The sequence below is a fragment of the Myotis myotis genome, unplaced genomic scaffold (genome assembly GCF_014108235.1).
Source record: "Myotis myotis isolate mMyoMyo1 unplaced genomic scaffold, mMyoMyo1.p scaffold_m19_p_14, whole genome shotgun sequence".
In the NCBI taxonomy this organism is placed as follows: Eukaryota; Metazoa; Chordata; class Mammalia; order Chiroptera; family Vespertilionidae; genus Myotis; species Myotis myotis.
This window is the reverse complement of record NW_023416318.1, coordinates 20,077,310-20,096,858: the sequence shown is the minus strand read 5'-3', so window position 1 is coordinate 20,096,858 and position 19,549 is coordinate 20,077,310. Positions and strand designations below refer to the sequence as shown.

The window sequence follows — 19,549 nt, the reverse complement described above, 5'->3', positions numbered from 1 at the left end:
TACCATAATATATATAGCTTAAATTAATAAAATGAAAAAATAGTAACTAAACAATCATAACAAACCTACATATCAAAATTAAATTATTTTTAACCTGCATTCTATAATTCCATCTAACAACAAATATCCTAATGGATACCCATGGCCGTTGGCTCATTTTATTGGAGCACTGTCCCATGCACCAAAAATTTGCAAGTTCAATTCCTGGTCAGGGCACATGCCTAGGTTGTATGTTCAATCCCTAGTCAGGCACATTAAAGAGGTAGCCAATCAATGTTTCTCTCTCTCATGGATGTTTCTCTCTTGCTCTCTCTAAAAATCAATAAAAACATCTCCTCGGTTGAGGATTTAAAAATTTAGTTTAACCCTAGCCGACTTGGCTCAGTGGATAGAGCGTCAGCCTGCGGACTGAGGGGTCCCAGGTTCGATTCTAGCCAAGGGCACATGCCTGGGTTGCAGGCTTGATCCCCAGTAGGGGGCATACAGGAGGGAGTCAATCAATATTCTCTCTCATCACTGATGTGTCCATCTCTCTCTCCTTCTCCCTTCCTCTCTGAAATCAATAAAGAAATATATTAAAAAAAAACAAACCTATTTTTGACCTAACCGGTTTGGCTCAGTGGATAGAGCGTTGACCTGCAGACTGAAGTGAAGGGTCCTAGGTTCGATTCCGGTCAGGGGCATGTACCTTGGTGGCGGGCACATCCCCAGTAGGGGGTGTGCAGGAGGCAGCAGATCGATGTTTTTCTCTTATTGATGTTTCTAACTCTCTATCCCTCTCCCTTCCTCTCTGTAATAAATCAATAAAATATATTTTTAAAAAAAATACAAAATTTAGTTTAATTTTAATCTATATTATATACATAAAAGGCTAATATACAAAGTGTCCCCTCAGGAGTTCGACCGGGAGTTCTATCACTCACTATGACGTGCGCTGACCACCAGGGGGCGGCATGGAACGAAGGAAGGCCCTGGCCAGGAGCCAGGGAAGGAAGGCCCCAGCTGGAAGTCCCCGATCAGCCCCGATCACTGGCCAGGCCTAGGGATCCTACCCATGCACAAATTTCGTGCACCGGACCTCTAGTTTAAAAATAAAAAACACTGGATCTAACGTTTTCCCTGGCGTGGTACAGCTGAATACATGCAAGTACTATTGATCCACAGAAGTAAACCTCAATAAAGGTTATTTTATTTAGGAGCTAATTTCTGAAAAACACTATTTTAAAGAGTCAATATCAATATACCACTGGTCAAATTTTTTAATGCCAAAATGAAAGTTAGATCCTTAAGCAATGGAGAACACACATTAACCAATGCAAAAGCAACAGCTTCCAAAACTGTTTTAAAAAATAAAGTTTAGCCCAGCAGGTGGTTCAGTGGTTGAGCATTGAACCATGAACAAAAAGGTCATTGGTTCGATTCCCAGTAAGGACATATGTCTGAGTTGGGAGCCTGATCCTCAGTGGGGGCCATGCAGGAGGCAGCCAATGTTTCTTTCCCATTGATGTTTCTCTCTCTCTCTCTCTCTCTCTAGTTCTCCTTTCCTTTCTAAAAATCAATGAAGACATCCTATCTAATAATAGAGAAACATGGTAATTAACCGTAACTTCACTACCTTCCCATTGTCTAATCAGCAGGATATGCAAATTACCTGCCAACCAAGATGGCGGCCAGCAGCCACACAGCTGAAGTCGATCGAGCAGGAGGCTTGCTTGCTCCAGTGATGGAGGAAGCCATCGATCCCCGCCTGCCGCGCTCAGCAGCAGCGAGCTCCGGATGCAACAATGTTGCAATTATAGAAGCTAAGCAAAGCCCAGGTACCTGCTTTCAGCCAGCGGGGCCTCAGAGCTTAGAGTGGCCAGAGATGGCAACAGAGTTTCAATTATAGAAGCTAAACAAACCCAGATACCTGCTTTCAGCTGGCAATGGCCTCAGAGCTGGAGCAGGCTCTCAGCTCCAGTGACAGCTATAGAAGGTAAATAAATCCCAGAATAAAACAAAAAGAATAAAAAAAGAGGCTAGGAGCTTCAGTAGCCCACCAGCCTGAAAACAGCCCTCAGCCCGTCATCCAGGCTGGCCAGGCACCCCAGTGGGGACCCCCACCCTGACCCGGATCACCCTTCAGGGCAAACCAGCCGGCCCCCACCCATGCATCAGGCCTCTATCTTATATAGTAAAAGGGTAATATGCAAACTGACCCTAACAGCAGAAAGACTGGGAATGACTGGTCACTATGACACACACTGACCACCAGGGAGCAGACGCTCAATGCAGGAGCTGCCCCCTGGTGGTCAGTGCGCTCTCACAGGGGGCAGCTCTGCTCAGCCACAAGCCAGGCTGACGGCTGCCAGTACAGCAGTGGTGGTGGGAGCCTCTCCCACCTCCTCAGCAGTGCTAAGGATGTCCGACTGCAGCTTAGGTCTGCTTCCCACTGGCAAATGGACATCCCCCGAGGGCTGCCGGGCTGCCAGAGGGATGTCTGATTGCCATCTTAGGCCCAATCCCCTGGGGAGCAGGCCGAAGCCATCAAGTGGTCACCGCCGAGGGGTCCCAGACTGTGAGAGGGCACAGGCGAGGCTGAAGGACCCCCCTACCCCCAAGTGCACAAATTTTGTACACTGGGCCTCTAGTATTAAATAAAATAAAATGAAAATTTTATTAGAACAATGAAAAATAAAAGCAGTAACCTCAAACACTTAAGGACAAATGACAAGTATGAATGTTATAATTAATATAAAGATCAGACAGAACCTCATCTTAGCCAGGACCCAGAATTCTTTTAGAAGAGAATTTTTGAAATAGTTAAAAAGTAGATAAGTAAGAGACAACAAAGAGCCTTAACTGCCTGCTAAGGAAAATAAAATTTACAAGATATAAACCTAAGCCTGTTTTATAATAAGCATTGAACAAGTAAAAAAAAAAACTAGCAACACTTCCAACATGAAGGATTATGCCTTATGTTATCAATGAATTTGTCAACCATGATATTCCTTTCAGACTCTTGTACGCTCTTTTGTATATTCAGTTTATCCCCATAATCTGCTCTTCCCATTCTCTGAATTAGTTTTCCTTTCATACAATTCCCAATTACAATATTAATAAAATTAAATAATGATAATCTGTTAACAGTTAAACCAACATACATAACTTTCCTGATCTTGCAAACAAGACAAAGGTGTGGCAGTTGTATGACTACTATACAGTAATTAACTTTAATATGTTTTTATTAATTTCACACAGAGAGAAACATCAACATTGATCAGCTGCCTCCTGCACGGCCCACAATCTGGATATGTGTCCTGATGGGGAATCACACCAGAGAACTCCTGGTGCAAAGGTCGATGGTGAATTGAAACAGTGACCTCCTGGTGCATGGTTCAACAGCCACATTGACTGGGCTGCTATACAATAATGTAAAATGATAACATAAATATTTGATGACATGCAGAGACTGATCACAGTAGACTATATGTGAAAAATCAGATTATCCAACAGACATGTAATAAAATCACATTTTGTAAAATTTTAAACTGTACTGTTCACAATCTCATACCTAGGTTAGACAAAACAAAACAAAGTTTTTACTCTGGATGGCAGCATGCTTTTTCAAACTCTGATTTCCTGTATTTTTCTGATTTTTATAATTGTATCTTTTAAACAGGAGTTTATATCTTTTAAAAAGAATATAAAATATTAAAATGTTTGTGATGCTTATAAGTTATTAAATTCTTATTAACATACTGGTTTTTTGTTTTCTTTTTGTTTTTTGTTCATTTTTCATTGATTTTTTACAGAGAGGAAGAGAGAGGGATAGTGAGAAACATCGATTAGCTGCCTCCTACACACCTACTTCTGGGGATGTGCCAGCAACCAAGGTACATGCCCTTGACCAGAATCGAACCTAGGCCGACACTCTATCCACTGAGCCAAACTGGTTTGGCTTAACATACTGTTTTTAAACAAAAATTATTTTACCTATATTCAATACATTAAAAATATTATCCTTGACCACTGATAATCTTATGAAAGCTGTTATCACTTTCCTCCCAGAAAACCTATAAAGAACATTTTATATCAAATGCCATGGGTTCATTAATGCACTAAGGTATATTTATGGGCTTCCACTGTCATGGGCCCCCAAATTTAAAATCTCTTTTGTAGAATAACTGCTTTGTGAGTAGCCATTTACTCACAATCCTCTATAATAAAAAAATATGCATTGTCCCCTTGACCAGGAGTTTGACCATGTGCTGACCACCAGGGGGCGGCATGGAACATGGTGGGCGTTGACAACACGGCATTGGCAGCAGGCGGCAGTGGAGGTGCTGCCAGCCCCAATGGGCCCCAGCGAGTGCAGGTCCATGGCGGGATGGTGGAGCAGATGAGCAGGCAGTGGCAAGATAAGGCGGGTGAAAGCAGGACCCAATCACCCCATTGATCGTCCTGCAGATGGCAACCAGCAGCAGCGGCAGGAGACAGGGCTGCTGCCTGGCTCCCAGACACCAAGGGAGCCAAGTGGGAGCCCAACCACCCCGACGATTGCCCCGCAGACGGCGACCAGTGCTTCAATCACCAGCCAGGCCTATGGACTGCAACCATGCCTGAATTTCGTGCACCAGGCTTTTAGTCTTAATATAGGCAACAATATTTTTCTGATGCCCAAAAAAGAAACTGGGTGATATAGGTGGGAATAAGGACAGGACAATAGGCAAAAAATTTTACCACAAAGCACTGTGATCCAACTGACTATTTTATTATCTCTCTTCTATCAGCATGACAGAATGTAACCATCTGCTTTTTGGTACTTTTTACTACCAGCTAAAAACTTTTCATAACTTATCATGTAAGTAGAATTATAAACATTACAAACTGTGTTTTCATTTTCAGTTCAACTTCTCAAGCTTTAGCTATGTACTCTTCAATATATATTTCATTTCCTAAAATAAATGTTAATAGTTTTAACTAAAATACATGGTTTATTATTAAGTTCGTCAGATACTATGTAAGCACTTTGTTTCTTTACAACCTAAGATAGTATTTGCTTTATTATTACCATTTCACAAATGGGGAGGAGCTTACACCTTACAGAAGCTATTTGTCATAATCATCCAGTACACATGTAATAAAGGAGGACTGGAATCCACATCTATGTAGCTCCAAAGCCATACTCTTAACCACTACACGCTAGAGCAGAATGAGATAAAGACAGAGAGCATCTCTAACAGTTTGGGACAAACACTTTGATATTCTAATGAAACCTACAAATTAATGTCTAAAATTGTGCATATCAAAATTTCCTTTATAATTCCTATCCATAGACTTCAGGCTAAAAATTCCTGATACAGGGATTAAGAGTAAACATCTAAGATAAAAGTGGACTACAGCCCTGACCGGTTTGGCTCAGTGGATAGAGCGTCGGCCTGTGGACTAAAGGGTCCCAGGTTCGAGTCTGGTCAAGGGCATGTACCTTGGCTGTGGGCACATCCCCAGTGGGGGGTGTGCAGGAGGCAGCTGATCGATGTTTCTCTCTCATCAATGTTTCTAACTCTCTATCCCTCTCCCTTCCTTTCTGTAAAAAATCAATAAAATATATTAAAAAGAAAAAGTGGACTACAAATGCAAAAATGTAACTCCTACCCAGCTCCACCAATAATCAGTGGTGAGATGTTAGTAAAATATCATTTCTCTGAATTTCATTTTTATTTAGTGGCACACTATAAATCCTGAAATTAAAAGTATGGTTTTATCCTAGTATCACATGTTGCCACCTAAATATAATTACAAAAAATTCAAAATTCTGACTCAAATAATGGCATTTCAAATCCTTTTGCTATTAAAATGTGAATTTTACTGCATTAATATATTAGTATTATAAGATATCCAATCATCTATTTTACCCATAATGAAAGGAACAACAACCATTGCTAAACTTAAGTCAAAAAAAATTTCAGGTTGAGACTCAGAAGAAATGCCAATAGTGACAACATATAAATTTCAAATAACGAAAATCTACAATCTTTTCTTCTAATTTTATTGACAAAAGGAAAAGATGGAAATGGTATTTTTTGCACAGGAAATGCTTTTTTGAAATTAAACTATTCTGATAAACTATCATCAGCTACTCCATGTGCTTCAGAATGCTCATTTATGTTATCACTGCAGTTAATATGTTCATTAATCATTGCACACACAGTACCTCAAATATTCTCTACCCATAAAAATTTTAGAAGGACCAAGAAGTTTAAACAGGATAGGCACACAAGAGAAAACAATATTTAGCCATAACCAACTAAAATCATGTCGAACAAAAATTTGCAAATACTTGAAACAAAGTTTGGTTGTTTTAATTATTGTGTTCCCTAAAGTTTTATTTTCTATATTTTTCATTATATATATTATTTTTAAATGGATCTAGTATACATAATTGGAAAGGAACAAATAGCAAGTGGCTTCCAGAAGGGTCAAAGTGTCATCTATCACGTTAGTGATTTTTTTTAAAGGATTAAGTTTGTTATAGGTCTTTAGCTATGCCGTAACAATTTTTTAACATCTCAAAATAATTTTTAGAATTTTGACCACATCCACATGTGTTAATAATGAAAAAGGGGGTTAAAGAAAAAATGAGTTTTATTTTTTAATGTTTTAAAAACAAAACCATAAATGAGTAAGAAAGAAGATATTTACTAAATATTGATAAATTGTGCCGAAACTGGTTTGGCTCAGTGGATAGAGCGTCGGCCTGCGGACTGAAAGATCCCAGGTTTGATTCCGGTCAAGGGCATGTACCTGGGTTGCGGGCATATCCCCAGTAGGAGATGTGCAGGAGGCAGCTGATCGATGTTTCTCTCTCATCGATGTTTCTAATTCTCTAGCTCTCTCCCTTCCTCTCTGTAAAAAATCAATAAAATATATATTAAAAATATATATATATATATATATATGTATATATATATATATATATATATATATATTGATAAATTGTCATTTTATGACTAACGGTATATAACCGAACATCCTAAAAGGAAAACTTGATGACAAAGCAAATTTAAAATACAAATCACAAAGTCATCTTCAACATACTTAAGAATACATACCTCTGTGTCCAGGAATTGATGTAAGCAAATATTCTGAGAGTATGTTCCTTTCTGAGCTGCAGTCCATCACCACCTTCTATATCTGATACTAAAATAAAGTAGAAAAGAAAATTTTTAATTATGAATAAATAATGCTAAACCAATGTTAAAGCCAATATTTCATTTTTTTTTAAAAGCCTAGATTTTTAGAACTGTAAATATTTCAGGTGACTTTTTATTTTTTGCTTTCACCAAATAAATCTTGGTTTGTTTATGTAATTATTGACTCATTTGAGCTTAAGAGATTTTTAATATATGTAAATCTGAGTGGAAAAGAAAGACATTTTGCAATTATTCTGGCATTGTCTCTCAACTTCAAATCCACCCTTCAGTTCTGTTTTGTGATGCTGGGGCTAGGACTCTTACCAGTTACATTTTTCATTTCCAACTGGCTTCCTGTTAAGATCTTCCTCCAGTGCCTACACAACACTAGAAAAAGACTGGAAGGTAGAAAGAGACCAAGGACTCTTTAGCTTGCTATATCTGAAAGCAACACTCAGCAGCAGCATTGATTCCAGTCAGGCTCCAGCTTCTAAGAACCTATCTCATGGCACCACTCTCTTAGAAGTACCAGGATTAGGCAGGCCGCATCCCTTCCCTGAAGTCCTAGACAACCCTCTTTGTTTCTCCAGCCTTAGGGGAGAATGGATGTTTCCTGCAGGCATCATCATTGTTGTCATCATCATTTTCTGGATGTTCTCTGGGTTCCTTTGCTCTTTAAACCTTCAACATCTATTTAATTATTTCTCTTTACTAAATTCCCTCTTCAATTCCCTGACTGACATACTGGCATTTCATATACAATATGTACTACTATTACTATTACTATTACTACTACTACTACTACTACTACTACTACTACTACTAAAGGAACCTAAAGTTAAATCTAATAGCCCAGTAAAGTCTTTTAAAGTACAATGTTTGTATAAAATCAGAGATCAGCCCAGCTGGTGTGGCTCAGTGGTTGAGCATCAACCTGTGAACCAGGAGGTCATGGGTCTGATTCCCAGTCAGGGCACATGCCCAGGTGTGGGCTCGATCCCCAGTGGGGAGCATGCAGGAGGCAGACGATCAATGATTCTCTTTCATCGTTGATGTTTCTACCTCTCCCTCCCTTTCCCTTCCTGTCTGAAGTCAATAAAAATATATATTTTTTAAAAATTCAGAGATCAGCAAAATGTTCTATAAAGGGCCAGAAAGGGAATATTTTAGGTCTGCAGGCCACCAAGTCTCTTTCACAACTACGCAGCTCTGCCACTGTACCTTGAAAGCAGTGACAGACAATATGTAAACAAATAAATGAGTATGGCCATGTTACAAAAAGACCAACTGGCCAGGTTTGCATGATGGGCATAGTTTGACAACTTCATGTTAAACAAAGTCCAAGATAACAAAACGCATGGCATTTAAATCTCCACTGTGTCTAGAAGTCATCATATATCTACATATATGAAAGCCTAAGCAACAGAACGACAGAACGGCCGGTCACTATGATGCGCACTGACCACCAGGGGGCAGACGCTCAGTGCAGAAGCTGCCCCCTGGTGGTCAGTGCACTCGCACAGCCACCTCCCACAGCCCCTCCCCCCAGCAGGCCAACCTCCCACAGCCCCTCCCCCCTCACTGGAGGGCCCCAATTGGTCCCTCCCGCCCTCCCCGCCTGCCAGTCAACCTCCCAAGACCCCTCCCTCCAGCTAACCTCCTATAGCCCCAATCGCCAACCAGGCCGAGGGACCCCACCTGTGCACAAATTCATGCACCAGACCTCTAGTACATTAATATTTGTTGAGCACTAGGTATGCCATAGACAATAATGAATGAAATAGCAACAATCCCCACCCCATGGAACTTAGTCTAGCCAAGAAAAGGAAGAACATAAAGATGTAAACAAATAATACTCATACATATTGTGATAAATACCAATAAGAAATCAACAAGACTATTATGTACCAAATAAGCATAACCCACCTTAAAATGGGAAGTCAGGAAGAAAATCTCTGAAGAGGTGATTTTTAGACAAAGACTAGAATGTTAAGAATTCAGACATTAAAACGAGTAAAAGAGAGAGATTAAAGAATTCTAGGTAAAGTTGATGTTTAAAGAGAATTTCCAAGATAATAGGAAGATACAAGGAAGAATACTGTGCACAGACCCCAAGAACACTTGTGGCTCAATGGTTGAACGTCGACCTATGAATGAGGAGGTAATGGATCAATTCCCAGATGGAACATATGCCCAGGTTGTAGGCTCGATCCCCATGTGAGGCATCCAAGAGGCAGCCGATCAATGACTCTCATTATTGATGTTTATATCTCTCCCTCTCCCTTTCACTCTGAAATCAATAAAAAATATATTTTTTTAAAAAAAGACAGGGGAAAGAGAATAAAAGGGCTCTAAGTAAGATGGTTCTGCAATGGGGGAAATAAACATAATTTACATTTGATTTATCTAAAAACGAGTTTTACTCTTTTAGAGGAATTATAATAAATGCTGACAGAAACTCAACACACATGCATATTAAACTTGGCAACTACTAAATATAGGGATGAAAGAAATGATGTAAGTCAAAAAGTGTAACTACAATATACTGCCTGGCTTAGCAGTGAATAATATTTACATAGTCCCAGTAACAAATACACAATATTAATTCAAAAACAATTGGAAAGGCATGGCAAGAGTAAAAAAAAAAACAACAACAGCTAATCCTCTTCCTTCCATAGAAGTCAAAAGACCAATAGACCTTCCATAGGAGGAAGTCAAGAGTTGAAAATATGTATCAAGAAATAACAATATGATTGATCATTTAAACCAGTGACTTTCAGCCTTTTTCATCTCATGGCACACATAAACTACTAAAATTCTGTGGCACACCAAAAAACATACAATATTTTTTGTCAATCTGACAAAAAATAGTTGTAATTGTGATTCATTCACACCTGAAGGCTATTGTGTTGGCTGTTCTCATTTTTTCTTTGACAATCTAAGAGAAAAAAGGTCGGCGCCCCTGACTAAATAGTCAGGTTTTAAAAATTCTTGTAACACACTGGTTGAAAAGCACTGATGTAGACACAGTCCCATCGATGGCTGGCACCAGCGGTGCACTCCTAAGAACAACATGAGCAAGCCTTTGCAGACAGCTACTGGGTAGGTACAGAAAGGGTACCAACTCTAGGGAAGTGGGAAAAAGCACACAAACTTAAAAATTCAGCACCACCGTAGGGAAAGCAAATCAGAGGCTGCCAGAACTCAACCCAGCTTTGCATGATCTAGAGAAGGCATACAATCTTAAGAATTCCCTCCAAGGGTGTATAAGCAAGTATATCCATAGAAAAGCCTGAAAAAGCCTCAATCCCTAACAGAGCTGAGACAAGGTATATCTTTCTCGAAGTCAGTCAGTAAGGTGACTAATATTCAGATATAAAAACAGCAACTCAAGACTTCAAGGAATATGAAAAAAAATCAAAGAACCTAGACCACTAAAAAAACACAGTAATTTTTTAGTAACTAACCCCAAAGAGATGAAGATATGTGATTTGTCTGATAAAGATTTCAAAATAGTCCCTTTAAGGAAGCTCAGTGACCTATAAACAGAAGTCAGAAAAACAACACATAACAAAACAATGAATGAAGTATAAAAATGTAATGGGACAATAGCAACAGCAGACTTGACCATATATAAAAATCTGTGAAGTACAAGACATCTGAAGTTACAGAGTCAGAGAATTTAGGTTTTTTATGCTATTGTAAATAGAACTGTTTTTTAAGTTTCACACTTTTGCACGGTTCATTACCAGGATACAGAAATTGCATTGATTTTGTGCAAAACTTATACACTGAAAACATTGTTAAAGAAATTAAAGAACCCTGCTGCGCATCGGGACCAGGGTATGGTGCGGAGAGCCCCTTGTCCTGGGAAACGGGGTGCAACCAGAAAGCAGGCCGTCTCCTTGCCCTTCACACAATGCACGTTCGTGGGGAACCTGGTGCTAAGGGGTTTTGTGCGTAGCAGAGGAGCTCCCTGACTGTGATCTACTGAAAGTCAGCCCTCAACACAGGGTTTGTAAAAAGAGAAAAAAAAAAGTGAAAAAAAAGAAATTAAAGATCTAAATAAATGGAAAGACATCCCATGTTCATAGATCAGAAGACTTATTATTGTTAAAATGGCAATACTTTTCAGCTTTATCTACAAATTTTCCATACTCTCTCAGAATTCCATTTGATTTCTTTTAAAAACTGACAAGCTGCCCTAACCGGTTTGGCTCAGTGGCTAGAACGTCAGCCTGCGGACTCAAGGGTCCCAGGTTCGATTCCGGTCAAGGGCATGTACCTTGGTTGCGGGCACATCCCCAGTGGGGGCATGTAGGAGGCGGCTGATCGATGTTTCTCTCTCATCGATGTTTTAACTCTCTATCCCTCACCCTTCCTCTCTGTAAAAAATCAGTAAAAATATATTTTTTAAAAAATCAATAAAATGTATTTTAAAAAAAAACATAACAAAACAAAACTGACAAGCTGATCCCAAAATTCATATGGAAACTCAAGGGATCCAAAGTAGCCAAAATAATTTTGAAAAAGAACAAAGATGATTCACAGTGTCAAATTATGAATCTTACTACAAAACTACAATGATCGAGACAGTGTCGTGCTGGCAGATGAGTAGACATATAAATCAACTGAACAGAACTGAGAATCCAGAAATAAACCCATGTATCTATAGTCAACTGATTTTCAACAAAAATGCCAAGACTATTCAACAGGGAATGTCTTTTCTACAAATGGTGCTAAAACAAATGGATAGCTTCATGCAAAAGAACGAAGCTGGACCCTTACCTCAGACCAGGTACAAAATATTCACTCAAGAGGTTAAAGGCCCAAATGTAAGAACCAAAACTATAAAACTCTTACAAGAAAGCAGGGATAGCCCTGACTGGTTTGGCTCAGTGGATAGAGCGTCGGCCTGTGGACTGAAGGGTCCCGGGTTCAATTCCGGCCAAGGGCTTGTACCTGGGTTGCAGGCACATCCCCAGTCGGGAGTGTGCAGGAGGCAGCTGATCGATGTTTCTCTCTCATCGATGTTTCTAACTCTCTATTCCTCTCCCTTCCTCTCTGTAAAAAATCAATAAAATATATTTTTAAAAAAAGAAAGAAAGCAGGGATAAGTCTTTGTGCCACTGGATCTGGCAATCTATATATCTTCTATGTATATAAAAGCCAAAGCGACCAAACAACTGGAACGACCAGAGTGACTGGTCACTATGACATGCACTGACCACCAGGGGGCAGGCGTTCAATGCAGGACCTGCCTCTTGGTAGTCAGTGCGCTCCCATAGCAGGAGCATCACTCAGCTGACCGACCCATCCCGGCAGCCCACCAGCCCAGCAGCAGCCACGCACTCCCTCAATAGTCCTGCAGGTCTAATCTCTGGAGAATGGGCCAGGCACGGATGGAGCAGCGGCGCCGGCCTCCTGGAAGTCAGCCTTGGCACTGTGACCACTTCCCCTCCCTAGACACTCCACAAGGAAGAAACAATATAAAAGCAGCTGCGAGGTGGCTCCCAACAACCAGCGCAAATGTGAGCAGGATGGATCTGAATCCTGGGCCAGCAAGGGCATCCCACTGCCCGCCCGGAGGGCCAATCGTGTCCCGCCCCTGCCCCAGACCCTCCATGAACGAATTTGTGCACCGGGTCTCTAGTAAAAGCATCTACACTAATAAAAGAGAAACATGGTAATTATCGTACGACCGCTACCCTTCCCATTGGCTAATCAGGGAGATATCCAAATTAACTGTCAGCCAATATGGCGGCCAGCAGCCAGGCAGCTTGAAACTAACATGAGGCTTGCTTGCTTCAGTGACGGAGGAAACCAACGTTCCCGCCTGCCTTGCAGGCCTCTGAGCTGGTAGTTTCAAACATTGTAACAAATATAGACGCTAAAAAAAACAAACCAGAAACCAGCTTTCAGCGAGCTGGGATCTCAGAGCTGGAGTTGATACAGAGTTTCGAGAACCGAAACAAACCAGATACCTGTTTTCAGGAGCAGAGGCCTAAGAGCTGAAGCCTCAGAGCTAAAGCTGGCCCAGAAAAAAAAAAAAAAGAAAGAAAGAAAAGAAGGAGGAGTTGGGAGCTTCAGACCCAGCCTGAAAACAGCCCTCAGCCCCTCACCCAGACTGGCCAGGCACCCCAGTGGGGACCACCACCCTGAAGGGTGTGTGACCAGCTCCAAACAGCCATCATCCCCTCACCCAGGCTGGCCAGGCACCCCAGTTGGGACCCCCACGCTGATCCAGGACACCCTTCAGGGCAAACCAGCCAGCCCCACCTGTGCACCAGGCCTCTATCCTATAGAGTAAAAGGGTAATATGCCTCCCAGCACTGGGATCAGCAGAGCCATGAGGCCTCCCGGCACCGGGATCAGTGTGACAGGGGGCAGCACCCAAACCCCTGATTGCCCTGTGGCTCTGTGTGTGACGGGGCAGGGCCACAACCTCCCTATCCGCCCTGCTCTGTTCCTGACAGGGGAAGGCGCCCCAACCCCCTGATCGGCCCTGCTCTGTGTGTGACAGGGTGTGGCGCCCCAACCCCCCCTCCCCCCCCACAGGCCCGGCTCTGTGTGTGAAAGGGTAGAGCCATAACCTCCCCATCGGCCCTGCCCTGAGTGTGACAGTGGCGGCGCCCCAACCCCCTGATCGGCCCTGCTCTGTGGGTGATAGAGGGCGGCGCCCCAACCCCAATCCGCCCTGCGCTGTGTGTGACAGGGGGCGGTGTGCCAACTCCCCTATCAGCCCTACTCTATGGGTGACTGGGGGGAGCTCCTCAACCCCCTGATGGGCCCTGCTCTGTGCGTGACAGGGGGGAGCTCCCCAACCCCCTGATGGGCCCTGGTCTGTGCGTGGCGGGGGGGGAGCTCCCCAACCCCCTGATCGGCCCTGCTCTGTGCGTGACAGGGGGCAGTGCCCCAACCCCCTGATCCACCCTGCTGTGTGACAGGGGGCGGTGTGCCAACTCCCCTATCAGCCCTACTCTGTGCGTGACAGGGGGCAGCGCCCCAACCCCGATTGGCCCTGCTCTGTGCGTGACAGGGGGTGGCGCCACAACCTCCCCATCGACTCTGCCTTGATTGTGACAGGGGGCGCTGCCCCAACCCCCCAATCGGCCCTACCCTGAGCGTGACTGAGAGTGGCATCGCAACCTCCCAATCCGCCCTGCTCTGTGCATGACAGGGGGCGGCGCCCCAACTCCCCAATCGGCCCTGCTCTGAGCCCAACCAGGGGCTGCACCTGGGATTGGGCCTGCCCTCTGCCACCCGGGAGCAGGCCTAAGCCAGCAGGTCGTTATCTCCCAAGGGGTCCCAGACTGCGAGAGGGCACAGGCCGGGCTGAGGGACCTCCCTCCCTCCCCGCCCCGAGTGCACAAATTTTTGTGCACCGGGCCTCTAGTAAGCAATAAAAGAAATAGATAAATTGAACTTCATCAATATTAAAAACTTCTGTGCTTCACAGCCAAGGAAACCATCAACAAAACAACAAGAAGACCCACTACATGGGAGAACATATTTGCCAATGACACCACCGATAAGGGTTTAATTTCCAACATTTACAGGGATCTCATGAAACTTAACAAAAGGAAGATAAACAATCCAATAAAAAAATGGGCAACGGACCTAGATAGACACTTTTCAAAAGAGGACATACAGAAGGCCGAAAGACATATGAAAACATGCTCAAAGTCACTAATTATACGAGAGATGCAAATCAAAACGACAATGTGTTATCATCTCACACCTGTCAGAATGGCTATCATCAACAAATCAACAAACAACAAGTATTGGAGAGGATGTGGAGAAAAAGGAACTCTTCTGCACTGCTGGTGGGAATGCAGACTGGTGCAGCCACTGTGGAGAACAGTATGGAGCTACCTCAAAAAACTAAAAATGGAACTTCCATTTGACCCAGTGATCCCACTACTAGGAATATATTCCAAGAAACCAGAAACACCAATCAGAAAGGATATATGCACCCCTATGTTCATAGCAGCACAATTCACCATAGCTAAGATTTGGAAACAGCCTAAGTGCCCATCAGCAGATGAATGGATTAGAAAACTGTGGTACATATACACAATGGAATACTATGCTTCGGTAAAAAAAAAAAAAAAAGGAACTCTTGCCTTTTGCAACAGCATGGATGGAACTGGAGAGCATTATGCTAAGTGAAATAAGCCAGTCAGAGAAAGATAAATACCACATGATCTCACTCATTTGTGGATTATAGAGAACAACATAGACTGATGAATAGGGACAGACCCAAAGACTGAGAAACAGCCATCAGGCTATCAATCCCCAGAAGGAAAGTAGGGGAGGGCGGGGGTAAGGGGAAGAGATCAACTGAAGGACTTGTATACATGTACATAAGCCAAACCAATGGACATGGACAACAGGGGGATGGGAGCATGACTGTGCGGGGCGGGGGTGGGAGGGAGGGTTGGGGGTTCATGGGGGGGATGAGGACACATTTGTAATATCTTAATAATAAAAAATAAAAAATAAATAAAAATAAAAATAAAAAATAAAAACTTCTGTGCTTCAAAGGACACTATTGAAAAGTGAAAAGACAGCCCATAGCATGGAAGAAAATATTTGCAAATCCTATATCTGATAAGGTATGTGTCTAGAACAGCCGTGGGCAAAGTACGGCCCGTTTGAAATGAATAAAACTATTGAAAAAAAAGACCATACCCTTTTATGTAATGATGTTTACTTTGAATTTATATTAGTTCACACAAACATTCCATCCATGCTTTTGTTCCAGCCCTCCGGTCCAGTTTAAGAACCCATTGTGGCCCTCGAGTCAAAAAGTTTGCCCATCCATGGTCTAGAATAAAGAACTCTTACAACTCAATAATAAAAAGACAACCCAATTAAAAAGTGAGCAAAGGATCTAAATGAACATTTCTCCAAAGATATACAAATGACAAGTACATGAAAAGATGGTTATCATTATTCATCGGGGAAATGCAAACCAAAACCACAAAGATATAACACTTTACAACCGCTAGGATGACTAGAGTAAAATACAGGTGTACCTTGTTTTATTGAGCTTTGCAATTAGTGTGTTTTAATCAGCATCAAGGCAAGAACCTCCACCAGCAAAAACATAACTGACTCACTGAAGGCTCAGATGATGGTTAGCATTTTTTTAGCAATAAAGTATTTCAAATTGTTTTTGTTGTTGTTAATCCTCACCCAAGGATTTTTTTTTCCACTGCTTTTCGGAGAGTGGAAGGGAGGAAGGGAGGAAGGGGTGAGACACACATATAGGTTGGTTGCATCCTGCACACCACCAAACCAGGGTTGGGGAGTGAACCTACAACCCTTGGGGAGTGAACATGCCCTTGATTGGGAATCAAACCAGACACCTCTTGGTTCATGAGTCGATACTCAATGACTGAGCAACACCAACCAGGATACATTGTTTTTTAAGACATACTGCTGTTACACACTTAACAGACTACAGTATAGTGTAGCCATACTATATAGGAACTGGAAAAAACAAAAATATTAGTGACTTCCTTTATTGTGTTATTTGTTTTATTATGGTGATCTGGAACCATACCAACAAAATCTCCAAGGTATGCATGTAGTCAAAATAACAACTGTTAGTAAAGATGTGGGAAAGATGGAACCCTCAAACACTGCTGAAGGAAATATAAAATGGTGTAGCATTTTGGGAAGAAGTCTGGCAGTTTCTAAAAAAAATTAAAGAGTTACCATTTGACCTAGTAATTCAACTCCTACCTATATACTCAAGAGAAATGAAAACATGAAGTACACAGAAAAATTCTTACACAAATGTTCACAGAAGCATTATTCATAACAACCAAAAGGTGAAAACAAGCAAAATGTTTACTTAAGTAGATAATGAATAAACAAAATGTGGTAATATATATATACTAGAGGCTCGGTGCACAAAAATTTCTGCACTGGGGTGGGGGGGTGTCCCTCAGCCAGGCCTGTGCCCTCTTGCACTCTGGGACCCCTCGGGGGATCACCACCTGCTGGCTTAGGCCCACTCCCCGGGGGGATTGGGCCTAAGCTGGCAGTCAGACGTCCCTCTGGCAACCCAGGAGCCCTCAGGGATGTCCACTTGCCAGCGGGGAGCAGGCCTAAGCTGCAGTCGGACATCCTCAGCGCTGATGAGGAGGCAGGAGAGGCTCCCACCACCACCGCTGTACTGGCAGCCGTCAGCCTGGCTTGTGGCTGAGCAGAGCTCCCCCGTGGATGCACACTGACCACCAGGGGGCAGCTCCTGCATTGAGCGTCTGCTCCCTGGTGGTCAGTGTGTGTCATAATGACCAGTCATTCCCAGTGGTTCTGCTGTTAGGGTCAATTTGCATATTACCCTTTTATTATATAGTAGGATAGAGGCATGGTGCATGGGTGGGGGCCAGCTGGTTTGCCCTGAATGGTGTCCCAGATCAGGGTGGGGTTCCTGCTGGGTTGCCTGGCCAGCCTGGGTGAGGGGCTGAGGGCCGTTTTCAGATTGGCCACACCCCCTTCAGGGTGGGGTCCCGCTGCGGTGCCTGGCCAGTCTGTGTGAGGGGCTGATGGCTGTTTGCAGGCTGGCCAAAGCCCCCAGCCACCCAAGCTCCCAGTGGAGGCGGCTGGAAGCAGGTATCTGGGACTTATTTATCTTCTATAATTAAAACTTTGTTGCCTTGAGTGGAGGCCTCAGCCGGCCAGGGCAGGCAGAAAGCTTGGCTTCCTCCATCGCCGAGGCAACCAAGCCTCCTGCTTGCTCCAGTTCCGTGGCTGCCATCTTGGTTGGGTTAATTTGCATCTAGTCACTATGATTGGCTGGTGGGCATGGCTTGGGCGTAGCGGAGGTGCAGTCAACTTGCATGTTTCTCTTTTATTAGATTAGACAATGAAATATTAAGCTATTAAAAGAAATGAAGTATTGGTACATGCTCCACCATGGATGAATCCTGAAAACATGTTAAACGTAAGTAGTCACAAAAGACAGTGTATTATGATCCCATTTACACAAAAGGTTCAAAATAAACACGTAAAGAAAGTAGACTGATTTGGGTTGGGAGGATGGGGAGGTTTAAATGATATCTGTTTATTTTTGAGGTAATGAAAGTGTTCTAATTGATTGTGGTGATGGTTACATAATTCTGTGAATATACTGAAAGCCACAGAGTTGTAGAGTTTTAAGCCCTGGCTGATGTTGCTCAGTTGCTTGGGCATCATCCTGTGCACTGAAAGGTAATAGGGTTTTTTTAAATAGTTTATTGATTTTTGGAGAGGAAGGGAGAGAAACATCAATGTGAGAGATCAATCAGATGCCTCTTGCACGTCCCCCCACTGGCGAATGAACCTGAAACCTAGGCATGTTCTCTAACTGGGAATTTAATTGGCAACCTATCAGTGCACAGGATGATGCCCAAGAAACTGAGCAACATCAGCCAGGGCTTAATGGGTGAGTTTTAATATAAAGCTGTTAACAATAAAGTAAAATAAAAAAGTTCTGTGGATATCCCATTTAAAATAGGAACAAACAAAAATACCTAAGAATAAATGTAAAAGAAACATGCAGAACTTGCATAAAGGGGAAAAAAACCCACAGAAGTTCACGAAGAAACATAGAAGATCATATAAATTTAAAAACACATTATGCTTGCTAAACAGGCAAAATCAAGGTTAATTCTATATACATTATGCAATTTCAATTAAAATTCCAATGGGGCCCTGGCTGGTTTGGCTCAGTGGATAGAGCATCGGCCTGCGGACTCAAGGGTCCCAGGTTCGATTCCGGTCGGGGGCATGTACCTTGGTTGCGGGCACATACCCAGTGGGGAGTGTGCAGGAGGCGGCTGATCGATGTTTCTCTCTCATCGATGTTTCTGACTCTCTCTATCCCTCTCCCTTCCTCTCTGTAAAAAATCAATAAAATATATTTAAAAAAAAAAAAATTCCAATGGGGAGAAGAGGCAATGCAATAAACAACAGGATTCTTAATTGTTTATGTTTCTTTTTAATGTATTTTTTTTTTTATTGATTCAGAGAGGAAGGGAGAGGGAGAGAGGTAGAAACATCAATGATGAGAGGGAATCATTGATCGGCTGCCTCCTACATGCCCCCTACTGGTGACCAAGCCCGCAACCCGTGCATATGCCCTTTACCAGAATGGAAACTGGGACCCTTAAGTCTGCAGGCCAATACTTTATCCACTGAGCCAAACCAGCTAAGGCAGGATTCTTAAGTTTTATCTCAAGGAATAAATAACTTTTCAGTAGCTATTTGGTCTAATGCTATCAGGTACGAAAATGTACCCATAAAGCAACTAATTTAAAACCAGGTAATTAATTAAAAAGCTTAGAAATAGACCTCTATGACTGCACTCAAGAATTGTT

The 19,549-nt window shown here is 42.5% G+C and overlaps 1 protein-coding gene across 2 annotated transcripts in view; it reads right to left on the bottom strand.

Moving 5' to 3' along the window:
* Window positions 1–19,549, bottom strand: part of USP34 (ubiquitin specific peptidase 34) — a 242,035-nt gene that overhangs the window by 201,912 nt on the left and 20,574 nt on the right. Inside the window, exons 2-3 of one of the 2 annotated variants that reach the window (XM_036334432.1) lie at window positions 7,500–7,573; window positions 7,095–7,182 (exon numbers count right to left, since the gene is read on the bottom strand). In XM_036334432.1, the coding sequence (XP_036190325.1) occupies window positions 7,095–7,182; window positions 7,500–7,573 (162 nt within the window). The remainder of the gene's footprint in view (window positions 1–7,094; window positions 7,183–7,499; window positions 7,574–19,549) is intronic. The other variant, XM_036334433.1, reaches the window with a different exon arrangement.